At 44.1% G+C, this 19,600-nt stretch overlaps 1 protein-coding gene across 2 annotated transcripts; it reads right to left on the bottom strand.

Annotated features, from left to right (window-relative positions):
* Window positions 1–13,765: 13,765 nt before the first annotated feature.
* Window positions 13,766–18,554, bottom strand: LOC6584859 (homeobox protein B-H1). Of its 2 annotated transcripts, XM_032732438.2 has the most exons (3): window positions 17,378–18,554; window positions 14,632–14,860; window positions 13,766–14,516 (listed from the first exon to the last, which is right to left on the bottom strand). In XM_032732438.2, exons 1-3 carry the CDS (start codon window positions 18,240–18,242, stop codon window positions 13,886–13,888), a joined length of 1,725 nt encoding a protein of 574 aa, XP_032588329.1. In that variant the 5' UTR covers window positions 18,243–18,554; the 3' UTR covers window positions 13,766–13,885. The 2 variants fall into 2 exon arrangements, with proteins under 2 accessions (XP_032588329.1, XP_032588330.1); XM_032732439.2 differs by lacking the exon at window positions 13,766–14,516 and having other exon boundaries at window positions 14,722–14,860; window positions 17,373–18,554.
* Between the last annotated feature and the right edge of the window lie 1,046 nt (window positions 18,555–19,600).

The raw sequence follows: 19,600 nt of genomic DNA, 5'->3' as shown, positions 1-19,600 counted from the left end.
GTCTTATATGAATATGAAATCAAATTATATCACTCACAGAGCAACTCTTGAGAGAAGAAGAAGCTCACTTTGTTGTATATCAATATGTTCTTCTCCTGAACCCACTGAATCCGTTCAATCTCACTTTAATAATTATAATTGTGATTGTGATACTGTTAAGGACAAATACATGCCGTTACTCGACATTAGATTAGCTTTTATCTTTCTACAATCCTTAATTAGAAACAATATTAGAAATGTTAGGGTAATTTATGTTGAAGTTGCCTTATGAAGCATATGGAAACCAGGAACTCTATTCAAAATGGAATTTCCGAAACAAATTTGAATTTTAAAGATGTAAACAAAAACAGCTATTTATGGATTTTTAGACTTGTACAAATTTAGTTCTATAAAAATTACTATACATTCATATTTAATATGTATACTCCCAGCTATTTAGATTAATTTCTGTTGAGGACTTTTGTGTTTCCCTACATAGAGATATTCCTAGTTTCTATAAAGTATGAACAGACTAGTTTGTTTGATATAAAAAATTAAATATATAAATTCAAAACTAAATATATAATTGATATGAGTTTATTTTATATGATAATAACAATAGCTAGTCAGTTATAGTTGGGATTATTCTAGATGGCTTACGTTCTACACGGCTAACGCTCAGAATTTTCTGAGTTCAGTAGTGAATCCTGAATGATGCTTCATTAAGTGAACTCTATAAAATACATGAATCCAAATTTCCGCTTAACACTTTCCTGCAACAGCAAAATTTTTACTATAAGAACAAAAAAGGAATTCATCGAGTGAGCATTAGAAAAATTGTTATGCAGTTAAAAGAACAACTAGGATAATGTACGGTCGATTAAAAGAGATCAAGATCAATAAAAATATAATATAAAGAATATTGCATATATAAATTTGTTACAGTTTTTTAATAAATTTTTGATGGTCTACTTAATGAAGGCTGAAGGGATAAAATAGTGAGTGGATAACATTGCATAATACTTTTTACAAATTTCATTCGATAATAAGTTGATAGATAAGGACAGTCCCTGTCAGAAGTATTGGTATAACAACAATTTTTTGCTGTTGAAGATTTTCGCCCAGTTATTGTTAAATTTCTCAATATTTTCTTGGCAGTCCCAGAGTCTATGTACATGATAGAGATAATTCCTCTGCTGAAATACCAAAATCTGCTCCGATTTCGAAATATCCGAAAATATTCAACATCTACTTCTTTGATAGTTTATTAGATTGTTTCTCGTTTCAGTGAGTTCACTCCCGTTAACACTTTGCAATTGCAAATGTTTTACAAAGTCTGCGGAATCCAAGTGGCTTTGGCACTGGCAAAGCCAAAGGCAAATCCGAACCCAGACCCAAACCCAAATCCAAACTCAAACCCAATTCCGAGTCCAGGTCCAGTCAATTCCGCAAAAGGTGCGCGTCTGCAGCTATTTCATTTTATATACATATTTTTATTTTTTTTCTCTCACTCCCTCTCTCTCTCTCTCCCTAACTCCCTCATTCTCTCTCTCTCTCTCTGTTAGCCATTTCCAATTTCCAATTATAACGCAACGCGATTGCGTGCACAAAATGACATGCTTTTATGAATTCGCGATGATCTCGAGACGGGCAACGGGCTGAAGCGTTGATAGGCACTCGGTTGGGTGTATGTGTGTGTGCATATCTGTACGGGTATACACACAGGCACACATACAAATGTGGAGCAAACGAGGACAGGGATACCCTTTAAAGGAAATATGATTTCATTTGACGGCGCTGAGGCCCCACAGCACCCACACAGCCAAAGAGGCCGGAAATCGGGATGAACACAAATTATATATATATATATACATATTATATATATGTGGGTATGTGATGTGAGGCTATTCATGCTACGTGCTACTCCTGCTCATGTCTCGCTTTCTTTTATGGCATTGCTATCCAATTATGTTCATTAAATTGGCATTTGAAATTAGCCAAGGCAAAGGATAGCTGAAAGGAGCTGGAGCAGGAGTCGGCAGTTGAGAGTTGCGAGTTGGTAATGCTGCCGTGGCTGCCCGATAAACTACTTAATACTTATTTAATTTGTGCCTCTGATCCGAATGTAGTCGAGCAGAATGCGCCGCACAACTGTCATAAAAATCACGCAGCGGAAATTATTTTGTCACCATTTATAATTGCATTGTCACACCAAAAACACTATTGATTCATGTTGCTGTTGCTGTTGCTGTTGCTGTTGTGGTGGTGTTGGTGTTGGTGTTGGTGGTGCTATAGCGCTGCCTCTGCTGTTATGATTATTATGATTGGAGGGTGTTGAAAGTAACACCCCACACATTAAATCAAGTGGCTGTAGCCGTGGCAGTGCGTCGACAACGTCATACATAAATTATTGAAAAATCATTCTGCAAATAAACTCAACGAGCAGAAAGACAGACAGAAAGACAGACAGACAGACAGACAGACAGTCAGTCACAGAGACCCAGCTCGAGCCCAAAGCCATAGCCACAGTCATAGCCATAGAGCTCGGGCTGGGTATGAAGTAAATAGAACCCACCACCAGGATATGCCAGACACGGACACATGGACAGGGATTGCCTGGCTTGGCCTGGCCTGGCCTGGCCTGGCTGTCTGACTGTGTTGATGGCTTTGACAAGAGCGCAAATAAAGCAGTAAATAACTGAGCTTGTTACAGCGCAAACAACGGTAAAGAGTGTGTGGCCAAGTTCAGTGCGTTGCGTATACGCCGCATGGCCAGCGAGCAGTTTAAAGGAGTGAAGTGAAGTGAGTGGCCAAGGGGTGTCAGCTTGGCCAACAGCATCAAATCCAATTAATTGTATTGCGCCTAAAACTTGAAGCCGAGGCGTCGAAGCACAGCCAACAACCCCACACTGCCAGCGGCACCCACCCAACCGCCGCTTCCTGCCAGCCGCAAGTGCCGCAAATGCCTAATGGAAGGCGACGACTCCTGTGCCTCGTCTGTGCTCCGTCAGTTCCGTTTCCGATTGAGCGAATGCCCGTCTATTTATTTGCAAATGCAACTTGTCCAATTTGACAGTTGTCGCTTGTAAATGCCAAGGCTGGCTTGGAGCAGCAGGGGGAAGGGGCCGGGTCCCAGAGGGCGGAGGAGTAACCGAGTGAGCGACAGCGACGTTGGCGCCCACTCAAGCGTAAAGTGTGAAAGCCTGTAACGAGCCATATTGCAATTAGATTTTGTGTAAATTTATTTATGCTAATTAGTTTCAATTTGATTTAATTTGCGCTCAAGCAGCTCAGCTCAGCCAGCCAGCCAGCAGCAGATCGGCCGGCAGTGTGTGGGGTGGGGAGTGGGGAGTGGGGGAGTGGGGAGTGGAGAGTGGAGAGTGGGGGCTAAGTGGAGACGCAACGAACTGACAATTAAAAGCACGTTAAAAACGCATTTAGCAAACGGACCAGGCAGCCCCACAGCTCGGGTCAACCTGGCTGGGATCCGTTTAAGCCGAAAACGCCTAATGACAGCTGCATCAATCCTGTGCGCTAACAAAGCGTTGAAGAAATCACTTTACCAGCGGCGGCGACGTCGACGCGGCAGTCATAAAACGAGCTGCGACTGAGAGAGAACAGAAGAGCGAAGAGGTGAGAGAGAGAGAGAGAGAGAGAGAGAGATGAGAGCTGAGAAATGAGAAATGGCAGGCCAAAGGAGACGCCGCCAAAATCAACCGAAATGACAACGAGACATGCAAACAAATGAAATGATGATTCCGTCTCCAACTCCAACTCCGACTCCAACTCCAACTTCGACGAAAAGTCTAATTTGTTGATAATTTGCGACCGCCGCCGCTGACCGCCAACGATGCCCCACGGCCAGCAGCGGCAGCAGCAGCAGCAGCGGACCGATCAATGGATGTGGGAAATGGACGCAGTGCCAGATCCAAGCTGGGCAAGCGATACTTCCGCTACTTCAGAAATGGAAATGGATATATGTACCTGTATGCATGCATGCAGGCGAGCTGGGCTCGACGGAGCTGTTGGAGCTGCACTTGGCGCTGGTGCCGCTTGGATTTATGATGCGCTGCGCCAACTGCCAATTTAAAGGCAATTTAGCCAAGAGGCGCGATTGCAGCTAAATTGCAAACGATTTGTGGGTCGCAGCCTGTGCTGGGAGGACGCTGGCCTGCACCACCCGAGCACCCGAATACCCGCCCACCCGCTGCAGGTCAGTTGACTGATGGATGGGGCTGGAGCTGCGCCTGGTCCGGCTGCAGGTTCAGGTCCAGGCCTGGCCAAGACTTGTCTAATTAATTGTGTTTTAAGAGTCGATGACGAGCGGAATTGGAACAAAATGTGCCAAAACCGAGCGCCTGAGATGAGATGACAGAAGAGCCGGACAAGTGCCTCCATGGGGGGGCCGATGGAACGGTGGAAGCTCAGCTTAATAGAGCGAGAGAAACGCTGAAAAAAGTTTAGAAATGGGACATGAATAGAGTGAAACAATGACATTTAGGAACCGAGGTACCATTGAAAAGCTTTAGCAAGGGAGCGGTAAGAGTACGAATAGTATGGAATCGGAACGGTTAGACTACAGAACAGTGACAAACACTAATAGAATCCATTATTGACAGACTGAAGCAAGGGACCACAGAGAGCGGTATAAAAATGAAAGTGGAATATGGGACTGTGAAACATGGCTGAAAAGCGGAAGCAATGGAACAGTGGGAGTTGGTGCAACAATAAATTGGAATGGTGAGACAATGACATTCAGAAACAATAGACCCAAGCGATGCAACAAGAGTGTAAAACAGTGAGAATAGAACAGAAAGGCGGTATTACATTTATAAACCAGACGAAATGTGATCGAATAAAAACATGTGAATGACATTGAAACAGCTGGGAAAACAGAAAGAGATTGAAACTTGATGTTAAATGAGAAAATGAGACAGAACATTGGGAACAATGGAATCAAGTGGAACAGTCGAAAATGTGGAAGATAAGAGAAGACTAAAGCAATTTTAAATGAAATAATTGCCAGAACACAAATAGAAACACTCGGATCATAAGACGACAAAGAGAAAATGAAATAGTAATTTATTAAAGAGAGACAAGCAAGAAGGGATCGTGTGAAACTGAAACACTGAAACAGGGGAGGGAACAGACACAAAAATGTATATATTTACTCGTATATGTACTATATTGATACAATATATCATTTCGAAACGTTGAGCGCGAACAGAAGACTTGCCTAATTCCAGAGGAGAAGCTATTTGTTGGCCAGAGTCCTGCCCAGAAGGAAGTCTGGCAAGCAAGGATCGTGGTAAAGTGGAGTACTGAAATAGTAGAGAGAATGGAGAGTAAAATAATATATAGATACACGAACAGCACAGACAGAACCAGAGGAGCAGAATAATTCTTGAGGTGAATTTGATAGCTGGCCAGAATCCTGGCCAGAAGGAAGTCAGGCAAGCCGGCACAGTGTGAAGCTGAATCAGTGAAGCAGTAGAAAGAACGGATGCGCACAGAGGTGAACCTATTTGTGGGCCAGCAGGAGTCCTGCCCAGAAGGGAGTCAAGTATCTGAGACAGTTGTGGCTCTCCTCCTGCAGGACATGGACTGTCGTCAGGCAGTGTCCATTTGGCAGCCGCTGTTTTGATTTATGGGCACTTCACGCTTTGTCGCAATGATGGCTCTGCGCCACGCCCCCGCCCACAGGCCGTGGCCCTGGGCATTATCCTCGGCACGTGTGCGCACAAATTGATCCTTTATGAGCATTTTGCGGTTAATAATACTTCAATGCATGCGCCGCCCACACCCCCGCCGCCAGTAGCCAAGCTTATGAATCGCTCGATGCGGCAGCCGGGCACGTGCCGGCGTCGTTTCCGTTACCCCTGCCACTGCCGCTGCTCCTTCCCCTGCTCCGGCGGGAGAGTCGCCTGCTCCTGCCCACGCTTAGCCGTTAAGTGTAAATGATAAGCCGTTGAGAGATGCCTGACTGCCCCGCCCCTTGGGGTTAAATGTGCGCGGCCGACTAGGCCAATAAGGCGACGCATTTGTTGTGCAAGTTTGTTCTTCCAACTCAACAGAAAGGCAACTGGAACTGGCTTTCCGAGTGCCTGAGTGCCTGGCCCCTGGATATCCACGCATAGGTAGCTGGCTTGACATGTGACACCTTTTGTTGGCGAGTGTCAGCGGCCACGCCTATTGTTTGTGTTGTCTGGCTTTGCAGTCGGTAAAGCGCTTAAGAGCAGCGATCCTTTGGCATCCTTCGACTTTGCACCCGCGCGTCTCTCCCTCTCCCTCTCCCTCTCCCTCTCTCTTGCCCTCTCTGCGTCAGCCAGTCTGTCTGTGTGCGTGTGTATAAATCCCAAATGCCACTTCACACTTAATTTGCTCATAATGCCCGGCGTAATCCGTTGAGGACGCAGCACAACCCCTATTAATATCCTGGCAATTACACTGACAACAACAATATTTGAAAATTGCATTAGAAGGCAGAACCACCACCACTGCCAACAGCAACAGCAACAACAGCAGCAACAACAACAGAAGCCACCCGCCCGTCCCTTGGCCAGATTTTCTGCTGCATTGGCCTGAGTCTGGGCATCGCCATTGGATCTTATCAGCTCCTTCACATATGCCCGCCCCGTTAATGCCCATAATGTGACAAATTCATCTATTCCATCGAGCAGCGCCCAGTTTAGTTGAGTTGTCCTTTTTGCAGCGGCGCGCCGCTCAAATTCACATCGCTGATAAGACCTAAGCTCCGAGCCGAGACCTAATGCCGGCGAAATCCCCATTGCCGCTTCGTCCCGTTGATTGCTTTCATAATTTGTTCGTGCGTTTTATTTATTATTTTCAATTTTTTTTTTTCTCTCTCTCTGCCACATTCTTATCTCTTGGCCCGTCGACAAATTGGCCAGATTTCAGGGCTGCGATAGAAAATGGCAACAAATGTTTTCATTTTCATTTTCGTTTGCCAGGCGCAAGGATTAAGTGTCAAACGGGAAAACGAGCAGTTTCCACTAGAGAAGGTTGCATTTCAGAAATACTCATTAGCTTTTCTTCAGCATGGGTGGATTAATTTACCCGTATACTCATCAACATGTTTAGACCGTGAATTAAACTGGTATTAATAGAATTTTTAAGACTCACCTAAGAATTTAACTAATGTTGAGATCTGGGCTTTGCTCCTCTCACAGATCGTCCGTCCTTCTGCTTCCATTCAGAGTAAAGACTCGCGATTTGTATCATAGGATATTTCTTGGATGAGATAAAAATGAAGCTAAAAAGAATTAGGTCGATATATGAAGTCTTAAGAGAAAATACTCGTTTTTCTATGCCTATTGAAATATATAGTTGATAGAGCTTGGAAAAGCTAAGAAGAGTTCGAATAATTTGGAATTACAATTTAGCAACCTTATGATTCAAAATTGTACAACTACTGTAAGCTTAACTTCTAGAGATGATCTGAATATTATTTATATAAGTTCTCTTTCGGATCCTGACGTTCTACATATACTTATTGAACAATGTATATTTATATTTATATGAAATCATATTTATAGAGATCAATGGGATCATCAAATTCAAATTCAGTTAGTTCAGAAATTCCACTTTAGTAAGGGCACAGTCTTTAGCCTGTACTAAAAAACAATAGAATATATGATCTTTCTTGAGGTATGAAAGTATTTTTTGTATTAGTATTAGAAAGTACAAATCTACGAGTCTCATTAAAATATTACCTCAAGAAAATACGCAACACATGGAGGCTATCTTCCTCAGGCATGCTGAGCTAACAACTAATCTCAACATATCCTTGATCGGAGACACAGCTATCAACAACATTGACTGAACTGCTCCATAGAATTTGACGCAACAGACTCGTTAGGATATACCCATCGCACTTAATAGATTGCTTCACTCAGTAACTCATCTCTTAGCGGTGCTAAAAGCCTCGTGTACAGCGACTCCCATACTCTCTATAAGGCAACAGCAAACTAGAATTTAATGAAGGAAATTCAGCCTCAAGTTGAGTTTTTTCATTCTCAATAAATGTTTTGAATTGACTTGCTGGCATTTCAATATTTTGAGTGTAGAAGAAGATTAGAAAGTTTACTTTTTGGTTGGCCTTGTGGGCATCGACTAGACTCGATGATACAAAATTGTATAACAGATATAGATAGCGAATTGCATATTCAAGCTCTTGCTTAAAATTGAAGATGCTTTCATATGCTTGCAGGTTAGCCTTGAGCTCTTCAGCTTAACCTTTCCAATCAACTTATGTACTCACATACAGGCACATATGTGCGATATATGTATAGAAGAGATATTCAATTAGATTGATTTATCATGCCGGTGTAGCACGCATTGTACTCAAATACATGCGAGCCTCTAATAAATTAATCGTATACAAATGCTGCTCGGCTTCGAAATTGAAAATGAAATACGTGTTTCATAGTCAGGCAATTAATTGTGGCACACTTTATTGAGCTGGTTACTGCGACTGGCTGAGGCGATTAATAAAGCCGAAGACTGTGCCAGATAGGCGAAACAGCTGGAGCAACGGACAGGGGACAGCGGAGAGCGGCGAGTGGTCGGTGGAAAGCAGTGCTGAAATTTGCATAAATATAACGGGGGAATAGCATATAAATCTTCTATATGCTTTCTATTTAACTTTTACTAAAGACTTCCGACACATTTCTGAGTCGACGGCAGCTCGCCTTAGGGCAGGGGGCAGCGGGTAACGGTATGACAATGCACCTGCACTTGCCTGCAGTTACTTTCAACACCTACACACGTCTAGCTGGCTGGCATGGGGCTGCCTGGCTGCACTGAAGGGCAGCTCTTGAATTCGGGCCTGGGCACGTGGAGGGTGCGATGGCGTGACTGGCGTCCATTTGGCCGGCGCCTGAGTTGGCCGGGGCTGCGTCTGCAGCATTGTCTGTGCGCCCTCTGCTCCGGCCGAGGGGGCTTGTAACTTATCTAAATGCACACAATTATTGAATATAATCGCTGTAGAAAACAAACACATGAAATTTGCATATGCCGCCCCCAAGGCGATGCGCTTCAGTCCGTCCTGTCCAGCTATGCAAGCCGAGAGCTCGACACCAAATCTCAAATACCCTAACAAAGTATGACTCTTTATTCATTCTAGCTCTTATTCTGTGAATCTTTATTTCTGAATCATATTCTCTCTCTCTTTCTCTCTCTCTCTCTCTCTCTCTCTCTCTCTCTCGCTGTCTCTCTATCTGCATATTCACTTTTTTTGTCTCTGTCTCTGTATCTGTCTTTCTTTGTTTTTATGTATATCTATCTATCTCTTTCCTTTTCTTTTCTTCACTTTCTTTTTCTGCCTCTGGATCTGTCTCTCTTTCTCTCTACCTCTGTATCTCTCTCACTCTCTATCTCTGTCTTTATTATTCTCTCTACTTATAGATATTTTCTCTATCTATATCGTTCTCTTCGTTTCTTTGACTTTCTTTTTGTCTCTGTCTTCTTCTCTCTCTCTGTCTTCTTCTCTCTCTCTCTCTCTATCTCTCTCTCTCTCTCACTCTCTCTCTCTCTACTTCGCTCATTACCATTAATGTCTATAGCGCTCAGTTCAATTTAGATACATCAATTAAAATCACTCTGCCAATTATTTAACAAATTCACAAAAATACAAAAATTAAATCGCAAATTGCAACTTCATTAAATAAACAACAAAAATATAATTTGTAGCGATAACAGAAAACCTGGCAGCTTGTGGCGACAATTAAGCGCCATTTCCGGCTGCTGTCAAATGTGTTTATCGCTCGCATTGCACAAATACAGTTGCATATAGGCGGGCGGACGGCAGGGTGGGCGGATGTTACCCGACATTGCGCGTTAGCTTAACACTTTGGACAACTTAAGTCTACTCATACACACACTAATATGAGAAGTCATTAAGTGTGCTTAAATGCCTCTTGACTGTGAATCTAGCTGAAATTATGCTAAACTATATACATACACGTATATATATATATATATAATGTTTACTATTAATAACTACATCCAATATTGTTTTCATTTATTCATTATACTATAATAATAAATAGACTTGATCACAAATTTATTCCATTTTACGTATTTATGCCATATAGAATTATCTATCAAATTGTAGTCTCATATAATATATTATATTACAAGATGCACTTAACTAGTTCATAAATAATACCGCCCCCTTGACACGCCCCCAACGTGTCCATAAACAGCCGACGCTACGCTGTTAAGTGGCATATGTCAAGGGTCAACGGAAATGCAAGCGAATGCAGCAAAAAATGCAATAAAAAACAGAGAAACAATTTGAAAAACAAAACAAAAAAATAATAAAAATTAATTTAATTTAATACGAAATCAAAAACTAAAGCCAATGAAATTTTATGTCATACATAAATAAAATGTTTAGTTAATGGAATTTATAGGGTAAAGAGACATCACGTAAAGTTCAGCTCGAGTTCGGGCCGAAAGTAAAGTTTCCTCTTCTTCTTATTCTTCTTTTTCCGCTTGCAATTTAGCTTGGAGGTTGAACAGTCGAATCGTAGGCGTTCTTCCGGTTCGCTCGTACCGCCCATCCAAAATTCGCAGCTCGGCGCCCTGTATTTAGCTTAGAGCCAGATATTCAAGCCCCTGCGATGCATCTCATTCGACAAAAAAAAGAAGCACAAATCTGGAACTGGTTCAAAAGAACTGCAAATTAAATCATCAAATGAACAAAGTCGATGCAAAATGAAAGCCTGAGCTTTAAGGGTTTAATTTATATTATGATATGTTGTGGGTGTGGATCCTCTCACACACATGTGTTTGAGTGCGAGTGTGTGTGTGTGTGTGTGTGTGGCTGCATATAGGGCTTACTTTGATGGAGTTATTCCTGCTGTTGTTGCTGTTGCTGCTGATTTCCATGCAAATTGATGTTACAGCACAGTAAGCAGGCAATATTTCGGCTTCATTTCGTAAATGCGCCCGGTGTTGCGAAATTCCCAATTGCCCACGCAATCCCCGACGGCACGACGTCCGCCCATCCACCCATCCACCCACCCATCCGCCCCTCCGCCCATCAGATGGCAGAGTTTGCATATCAAAGTCTACGGCTGCCTATATTGATAAGCGAAGCGCCTCATAAGCCACTACACAATATTGATTTCGATTTGATGTTTGCCGGGTTTGTCCTTAATTTATGCATGGAATTTACGCAATTACCTATTACTTCCCACAATCAAAACAGCCCACTGTGGCAAGCAAACTAGCTCAAAATCAAGGTTGCAATCAAAATGTTCAGCTTCAGAATTCACAATCGTATCGTATCGCTAATGATAATCTATCAATGAAACTAACTTACTGAGTCAAATAAGTGGAAAGAAAAATCGTCTGTTTGTGCCTTAAATCCTTAAGATCCGAGTTCAGATCTGATCTACACATACACGCACATGCATGTATATCGGTGTAACATTTATACAATCATATCTATATAGTATAAGTCAGTTCATATACTTACGAGCGGTGCACAATCTATATACATTATTAATCAATTTTAAATTACAATTTCTTATATCCAATATTTTAAAAAGCCATAGTTTCTATTGAGATGTTTTATCTGATGGTTAAGGTTTTTTTGTTTTATTTCCTTTGAATAGAATTAGGACAGAATTAATTTTTAGGAGCTAAGACAAATATATAAGGAAAATCTGGTGTTCATAAAAATAATAAATGCAGATTAAAAAAAAGGAAATAAAAATATAATTATTTAATAAAATGTTTTAACAAAATTTAAAAAAAAAAAATTGTAAAAATAAATAAAAGCCAATAATAAATTAAAAGTTCAATAAAAAAATTTATTAATAAACAAATTATTAATTTAAAATAAATTAATAAATAATATTAATTTATGAAATTTATAAGTTTAATTAAAAAATATATATATTTCATCATTTAATTTAATTAATGAATTAATTAAATCAAAATATATAACTTTTAAATAAATAAAAATAAGTAAATGAATAAATTAAATTAAATTATGTAAATAGTTAATAGCATTCAAATAATTTTAAGAAATTAACTAATTAAATAAAAATATATATATATAAAAATATATGAATACTCATGGATCTTAAGATACTACAGTATATAGTGCTGCATAGATATCGTTTTATACATACATATGTACATATATATTTACTTTATATCAGGTAGACTCCTCTGATATCTTGACTCAAAAAGATTTAGGTCTGTCATCCCTAAGAGCAACAGACACTGAGAATGATCATATGCTAGTCTAGTATTTAACACTGCTTTGTTCACTTTATGCCATTGTCCTACACTGGCTGCTCTTACCAGCACTGCGGCCAGGCACTTTCGCCAATTGCTGGCAGAGTATTGCAGTAATTAGCAACATTTGGCTACCGACAACGATCATGTTTAATTGACCATGCCCACTGACATAGACAGAGACAGAGTAAGAGGGAGGCAGAGCGAGCGAGTGAGAATGACAGAGAGAGAGAGAGAGAGAGTGAGGGCTCATCCATGGTGCCGGTTTTATGTCATTTGTCTTTAATGAACGGTTACCCGACCCCCCTGCGGGCATTGTTATTGCTGCTGCTGTTGCTGTTGCTGATGTTCTCGGCCGTTGCATTTATTGTCCTACCAAGCGTCGCTTTTGTTTTAAGCCAACAACATTAACATTCGCAACCAATTTGTCGAGAGACTGAGAGAGTGAGAGTGAGGGAGAGAGAAGCGCGCGTGTTGCTTGCCAAGAAGCGTGCAGCGGTAACAACTTCTGTTTTTTGAGTTTTTTTTTTTCGGCTGGTTGGGGTGACTGAGTGCTCGGCTTTGGCCAAGTTATAGCGACTGCTGTATGCGCTGCCGCACTGCCAGCGCCATGCAGCCACAGAATCAATATGCTCGACGGCTGTGCTACAGCTGCTCAGGTGTCCTTAGCTAAACTCGAAGGCTTGCCTGGCCACTTCGCCTGCAGCACGCAGTCGAGGCACGCAATCCAGCCATGGCCATAACAGAAACAGAGGCAGTTGCCGTTGCAGTTGCCGTTGCAGTTGCAGTTAGCCGTTTGCCGTTTGCTGTTCTTGGCCAACTGGCTACCAGCTAGTCGCTGTCAGCTTTTGGCCTAATAAATGCACTAATTGCGGTTAAATGCACTTTGCATGCAATTATTATCATTAGGGGTTGCAATCCCCCTACCCCCTCCCCCACAGCCCAAGCCAATTGCTAATTGCTGCTGTTCAATAATTTAATTGCCATTCGCTCTCCCTCTCTCCCCCTCTCTCTCTCTCTGTCTCTGTCGCACACTCTTTTGACTAGTTATTTACTTATTATTATTTTTATTTAGACAAAAAAATTGTTGTTACATTTACATTACAAATACAACGACCACGTTTATTCTAATAATAATATTAAAAAAAAAAAATATATTATTTAAAAAAAATGCAAACTTTATTGAAAGTTTTTTTTTTCGTTTTGTTTTTTGTTTTTTAAGTTACGTAATACATCTTGTGGCTAGCTTAAATATGCACATTGTTCTTGTTGCAGTTGTCACTAATTGTTAGCTTCTTAAATTTAATTGTTTGGCTGCTAATTTTTACAACATTTAAATAAATATTTGATGCATTCGCTTCGCTTAAGCCTAATCTCGAAAAAAAAAAAAAAATTGTTTAAGTATTTGTATTTAATAAATTACTAAAAGCAAACAAATAAGTTAGGCCACTCACACACGCACGCACACATATATACACTCACTCACACACACGCACTCTCTCTCTCTCTCTCTCTCTCTCTCTCTCTCTCTCACACACACCTTTTGCCCTTTTGTGTTTTGGAAACAAATTCTATTTTGTTGCTGCTGCTGCCTCTTCTTCTTCTTCATTCTGTTCCCTCTTTGGCCAGTTCACACCTGCAGCTGATCCTCGTCGTCGGACTGCGCCTGGGAGCTGTCCACGGAGCGGCCCGGCGGACTGCCCGGATTGAGCGTCGGACTAGGCGTAGAGGGCGGATGCACAGGCGACGCAGCCAGCGCTTGCGACTGCGACTGCGGCGATGTGGTCAGAGCCTGCGGCTTGTGTATGATGGCCATGCCAGCGGCTGGGGCGGTGACCAGTGGCGCTGCCACTGCACCACCACCACCCGCAGCAGCAGCGCCACCACCGGCGACAGCAGCGGCCGCAGCTCCGTTGGCCGCCGCAGCAGCGGCCGCCGCGCTCTGGTAGTAGCTGCTCAGCGAGGACAGCGAGCTGGAGGCGGACAGGTGCGTGAAGGGGGCGCTGGGCACGCCCGCGTACAGGTTGTAGGGCAGCGGCTTCTGCATGGCCGCCGCGGCGGCCGCCTGCCGGTAGTAGATGTCGATGCTGGAGTGCGGCGGGGCTCCATGCGCGGCAGCTGCGGCGCCGGCACCGGCTGCCGCCGCGTACGGCCAGGCGCCCAAGTAGGGCGAGCCGCCGTAGAGCCGCTGGAAGGCCGCGAAGTTGCCCGCCTCGGCGAGCAGCTCCAGACCCACGGCCGTCTGTCGCTTCCACTTGGTTCTGCGGCGTACAGAGAGCAAAGCAAAAGCAATGGGAGAGAGTTAGTTGAGGCAAATTGAACGAGGGAATGGGACTGGGACTGGGACTGGGGACGGAGAGGGTGTTGGTAACCCACCTGCGGTTCTGATACCAGGTTTTCACCTGGCAATCGCTTAGGTCCAGCTTGTGCGCCAGCTCCTGTCGCTCCTGGACGCTGAGATACTTCTGTCGCTCGAACGACTTCTCCAGCGTCTGCAGCTGATGGTCGGTAAAGGCGGTGCGCGCCTTGCGCTGCTTCTTGCTCAGGCCGCTCATGTCGCTGGTGGAGCCGCTCTTGATGCTGTTGCCGTCATCGTCCTTGCCACCTGAAAGCACACAGAGCGCGATGAGTTCGTTTACCAAAGAGCCATCTACTTAAAGCTAACTGTAACCTGACTAGACATCGACCAGAGTTCAAGAGCGCTAAAGGCCACGCAATCGCCTCTACCGGCCAAGTCTGGCTCAACACCCTACTCCCGCTCTCTCTTTCTCTCTCTATCTCTCTCTCTCTCTCTCTTTCTTTCTCTGTGTGTGTAATAAAAATGTGTAGCAAAATGTCTAAACTTGGCCCAGTCCTCATACCAGTTCCCGTTCCCGTTTTCGTTCCCGTGGCCATTTCCGTTTGGCGGCCCATTGGCCAACCCTTCTGGCTTTCAGCCTAGCTGCGCTGCTCGTTTGCCATTTAGTACATAAAATTTATGTAAATTTATCTGATTGCGGTTAGTCGATAAGCGAGTCGGCCCAGGTCTGGGCCACGGCCACTTGCCACTTGCCACTAGTCGCTTGCCACTTGCCGCTTGCCGCTTTCCTGGCGTTAAATTAGTTAAAGCGAAAATTTGCCAAGTGCGCATTTAAGCCGAAGCCAACTTAATATTCTGATCTGTTGTGAGGAGTTGTTTGCTCAGCGCAGCTAGCAAAATTCTTAACATGGTTGACTCTCTCCCTGTCTCTGTCTGTCTCTGTCTCTGTCTCTGTCTGTGTCTCAGCTGCTGCTGCTGCTGCTGCTGCTTGAGGCGTTGCAATTACCCAGCTTAAACAGAGCTGCGATCGAGTCGAATTAAAAGCAGCGCAGCAGCAGCAGGCAGATGCTGCTTCCTCCGGGCAAGCACCGTCTTCTCAGTCTCATTTGTTGCTGTTGTTGTTGCTTTTTAGCAAGACGCAACGTCAGGCCTGGCTGGCCGTTGGGCCAACAAGACGCGACTACCGTTTATAAAATTACAATTGCACACAGGAAATTGCAGTAATAAATGGTCGAGGAGAGTGCAGATTCATTTGCCAAAGAGACACACGCACAACACACGCACACACACACACACACACATACACACACACACACGCACACATATAGAGCACATTCAATACATACAACTTGCTCTGGGGCACCTATCAAACGATATTAAATTCCATTTTTATAACATTTACCACAATTAGTAAGAGTGAGAGGGAGAGAGAGATAAATAGGGAGAGTGAGAGGAGCGACGAGCCAGAGAGACAACGTTTTGCTTCTAACTATATATAATTAGTCTGACGTTGGGCTCTTAAAACAAAAGCATAAAATTTAGTCTTGCAAACTGCGTTTTGCTTCACTCCAACTGGATGTTTGGCCCCCTCCCCCCTCCAGTTGCAGCACCAACTCCCGCTGGCGAGCCACGCCCCCGTTTCTTGTTGCTGCTCGCGCTGCAGTTTAAGCAGACAAATGCACACAATTCGCAATGGAATGACGAATGGAATGGTGGGCGGGGGGCAACGGGCGGCGGGTGGCGGGTGGCAGGCGGGTGGCTGAGCGCAAACAAAGCGTGAAAATGCAATTTTTCAGAAGTATCCAAAAGGCCGCACTCCCCCGCCGCCGCCATGCCCACTAGAATCTGTGCATGTTGTTGCATGCAATTTTTACAGTTTGTTTTGCAAAGCGGCCTCACACACAAACAGACAAACACACACACGCACACGCACACACACAGCAACATAGATAACAAAAGACTCTGGCAACGAACTTGGCATGACATTCACTTAGTCAGACGGACAGACAGAGAGATCCGCATTACGATTGGCTATCGCGCACAGACTGACGATTGTCATGGAATGCCATTGAATTAGGGAGCCAATGGGGTATATTAAAAGTCAAAAATAGATTTTGCAGTCGCATATATAAAATACATATATATAAACACATATATGCTGATATTTAGATATCAGAATCTTCAAATTGTCAATTATTGTGATTAATGATGATTATATATTTATAGAATATTTACAACTATATATACATATACAGATATTTACTATATATATATGTAGTCTATACAGATTTACTGTGTTTATATTTCACGTCTTGATCACTCTGTAATTCGCTGTCTGATTGGAAATCGATGCCAGATGCATTGACTCGCTCGTCATTGAATTAAGGCTATTCAAATTAAATATATTTAGAGAATATAATTTGTATTTAATAATCTGATGATGATTATTGAAATTGTCATCATCATCTTGATTATCATTCAACAAATGGTTATCAGCTCATTATTATGTAGACCTTGTGCATAGATAACATGCATGACCATTCAAGGCTTCACTTCAGATCGGATCGTATCGGATCGTATCGGATCACTCTGACTACTCTCAGCTAAGAGCGAATTATTGATAAGTAAGGATAACCCAAAATTATCTTTCTCTCTCTTACATTCATATCCTTCATGCATTCATATCTGCTCTAATCGTAGCTTCTCTTTAACTCTAACGGATTTCCACTCATTAGCCGAACTCTATGTAGTCTTGCCACCTCGCGCTTCCCGCCCACGCCTCCTGCCCGCTCCCGCCCAAAATAATATAGAAGCTCACCTCACCATTACTACAAACGCTGTGATCGTCCATGTGGCCGCCGCCGCCGCTGCCCGCCTCGTCGCTGTCGCAGTCCTCGTTCTCCTCGTGGTAGTCGCTGCTGTCGTCGAGCTCTGCCGACGGCGGCTGCGGCGGCGCCTCGCCGGTACCGGCGGCCGCCGCGGCTGCTGCTGCTGCCGCCACTGCCGCATTGTTGCGCGCCGCTGCTGCAGCGGCGGCGGCTGCATAATGCTGTTGCATGGCCGCTGCATACTGCGCCACGTTCAGCCCGTTGGCGCCCATCTGGGCGCTGGGCGCGAAGTGGGTCAACTTGGCGTGCGGCAGTGCATGCGGATGAGGATGCGTAAGCGGATGCTGCTGCTGCTGATGATGATGATGGTGCTGGGCGTGCACGGCGGCCAGGGCGTGTGGATGCGGCTGATGGGGCAGCTGGTGCGGCGGCGGCGGCGGTGGCAGGCCCAGGACGGAGCCGGGCGGCGTTGCTGGTCCAGACTCTGATTCCAAATGCTCATTATTATTGTTGTTGTTGTTGTTGTTATTATTAATGCTATTGCTATTATTATTGTTTGTATTGTTGTTGTTGTTGTTGTTGTTGTTGTGCTGCTGCTTGTAGAAGGCTGCGGCGCTGGCAGCAGCCGCACTGCCCGCCAGAATGTCGTTGATCATGAAGCGGGATCGATTCGGCTTCAGATTGGACGAGGTGGACATGGACATGTTGACCGCCGGCGGATGCAACGGATAGTGATGGTGCAGATGATGGTGGTGCGAATGCGAATGCGAAAGCGAATGCGAATGCGAATGTGGCGACGGCTCGCTGGGCGCTGTAGTCGTGGGCAGCGTCTGGGTTAATATGCTCATTGAGTCTTTCATTGCCAACGGCGGCCGCACGGATTCCAATTGGACTCTAGCACATGCACACACACACACACACACTGCTCTCTCTGTCACTGTTTGTTGCTCTCTCGCTCTCTCTCTCTCTCTCTCTCTTTCGGTTTTCACACACACTCGAATGCACAGTCAACAGTAAAAAAAAAGTAAGTATATTTCGAAACGCTGTCTTTTGCACTTTAACTTGATCTTCGATTTGTGGCTCAGTGGGAAGCTCGACTTCGACGTGGACGTGAACCGTCGCCTCCGCTCTGGACGTCGTCGCGCTGTGGCTGCCAAAACGAGACTAAACGCACCTGCAGCGCCGCGGCCGCACAAAAACCCAGTCGAGTCGAGTCGAGGCAGCGGCAACAATTTTGCCACTTTGTCATAGGTGGTGGCGAGCGGTTGCTTTGGTGGTGGCTCTCGGTGGCTGCCCCAGCCGCATGGGTGCGAGCGAGAGCGCTGCGGCGCCGCAACTCTGCGCTGCTCGGCGCTGCTCGCTCGTGCTCACCCGCCCGTTGGCCCGTTGGCCTGTTGCTGTCTGGCTCGTCTCGCATGCCGTCTCGCTCGTGCGCAGCGCCATGTTCTTGGCCAGCGAACTCACCACCATGCGCTCAGCCGTGGTGAGTTTCGCAGCCAGTTTTTATGGCAACTCTGTTCAGCTCTCAGCTCTGAGCTCTCAGCTCTCGGCACAGCCCAAAGCGAGCCATAAAGCGAGTGCGAATGTCGGTCAAACGCGGCCGAGGCGGGCATGGTCAAAGGACGCAGCTCGTCCAGTGGGCCGCTCCCACTGCACTGCCCCGCTGCTCCGAGGGGGCCGACAAAATGGCGCGCCTGTGGCGTCACCTCAGATGCCACGGACCATTAGAAAAGGGATCGCATTCTAATAGCTTTTCAGCTTCGTCTGTTGAGCCAAAGACGCTCTTCGAAGGGAGTGAGAGATTCTTGGGGAATGGCTTATGCTTGGCTGCAAATGTTAAATATCAAATGTGCTTCTTCATATAAACACAATTTTACTTTATTGCTTATTTATAATAGTCCCATTCAAAGTTTCAATTGACATATAAATATTTGAGTTTTATTGCTTCATTATGTAGATTGCAAATTTAGGGGAAAATAATTTATAATATGTACATAAAATGGATGTACAGATTCTCCATTTCCTAATAATAATAAAAAATAAATGTGTGAGTACTTTGGCTATACTTTTAATTTTTATTTTACATGCTTTGCAGAATTTGATTTAAATTTAATAAATTCAAATTTGTTAAACTCTGACTTATTATAGAAATATTTTTAATTTTTACTGAACAATGTAAAGTTTACATGCTTTATAGAATTTTATTTTGCTTGATTTA

Source organism: Drosophila mojavensis, unplaced genomic scaffold (assembly GCF_018153725.1).
Source record: "Drosophila mojavensis isolate 15081-1352.22 unplaced genomic scaffold, ASM1815372v1 contig_136, whole genome shotgun sequence".
NCBI classification, from domain to species: Eukaryota; Metazoa; Arthropoda; class Insecta; order Diptera; family Drosophilidae; genus Drosophila; species Drosophila mojavensis.
This window is presented reverse-complemented; position numbering and strand designations above follow the sequence as displayed.

Coding starts and splice junctions, on each gene's coding strand:
- LOC6584859 (XM_032732438.2), bottom strand. CDS start 18,242: ATGAAAGACTCAATGAGCATATTAACCCAGACGCTGCCCACGACTACA. Junction 14,861..17,377: donor TCACAGCGTTTGTAGTAATG/GTGAGGTGAGCT, acceptor GTGTGCTTTCAG/GTGGCAAGGACGATGACGGC. Junction 14,517..14,631: donor ACCTGGTATCAGAACCGCAG/GTGGGTTACCAA, acceptor TGTACGCCGCAG/AACCAAGTGGAAGCGACAGA.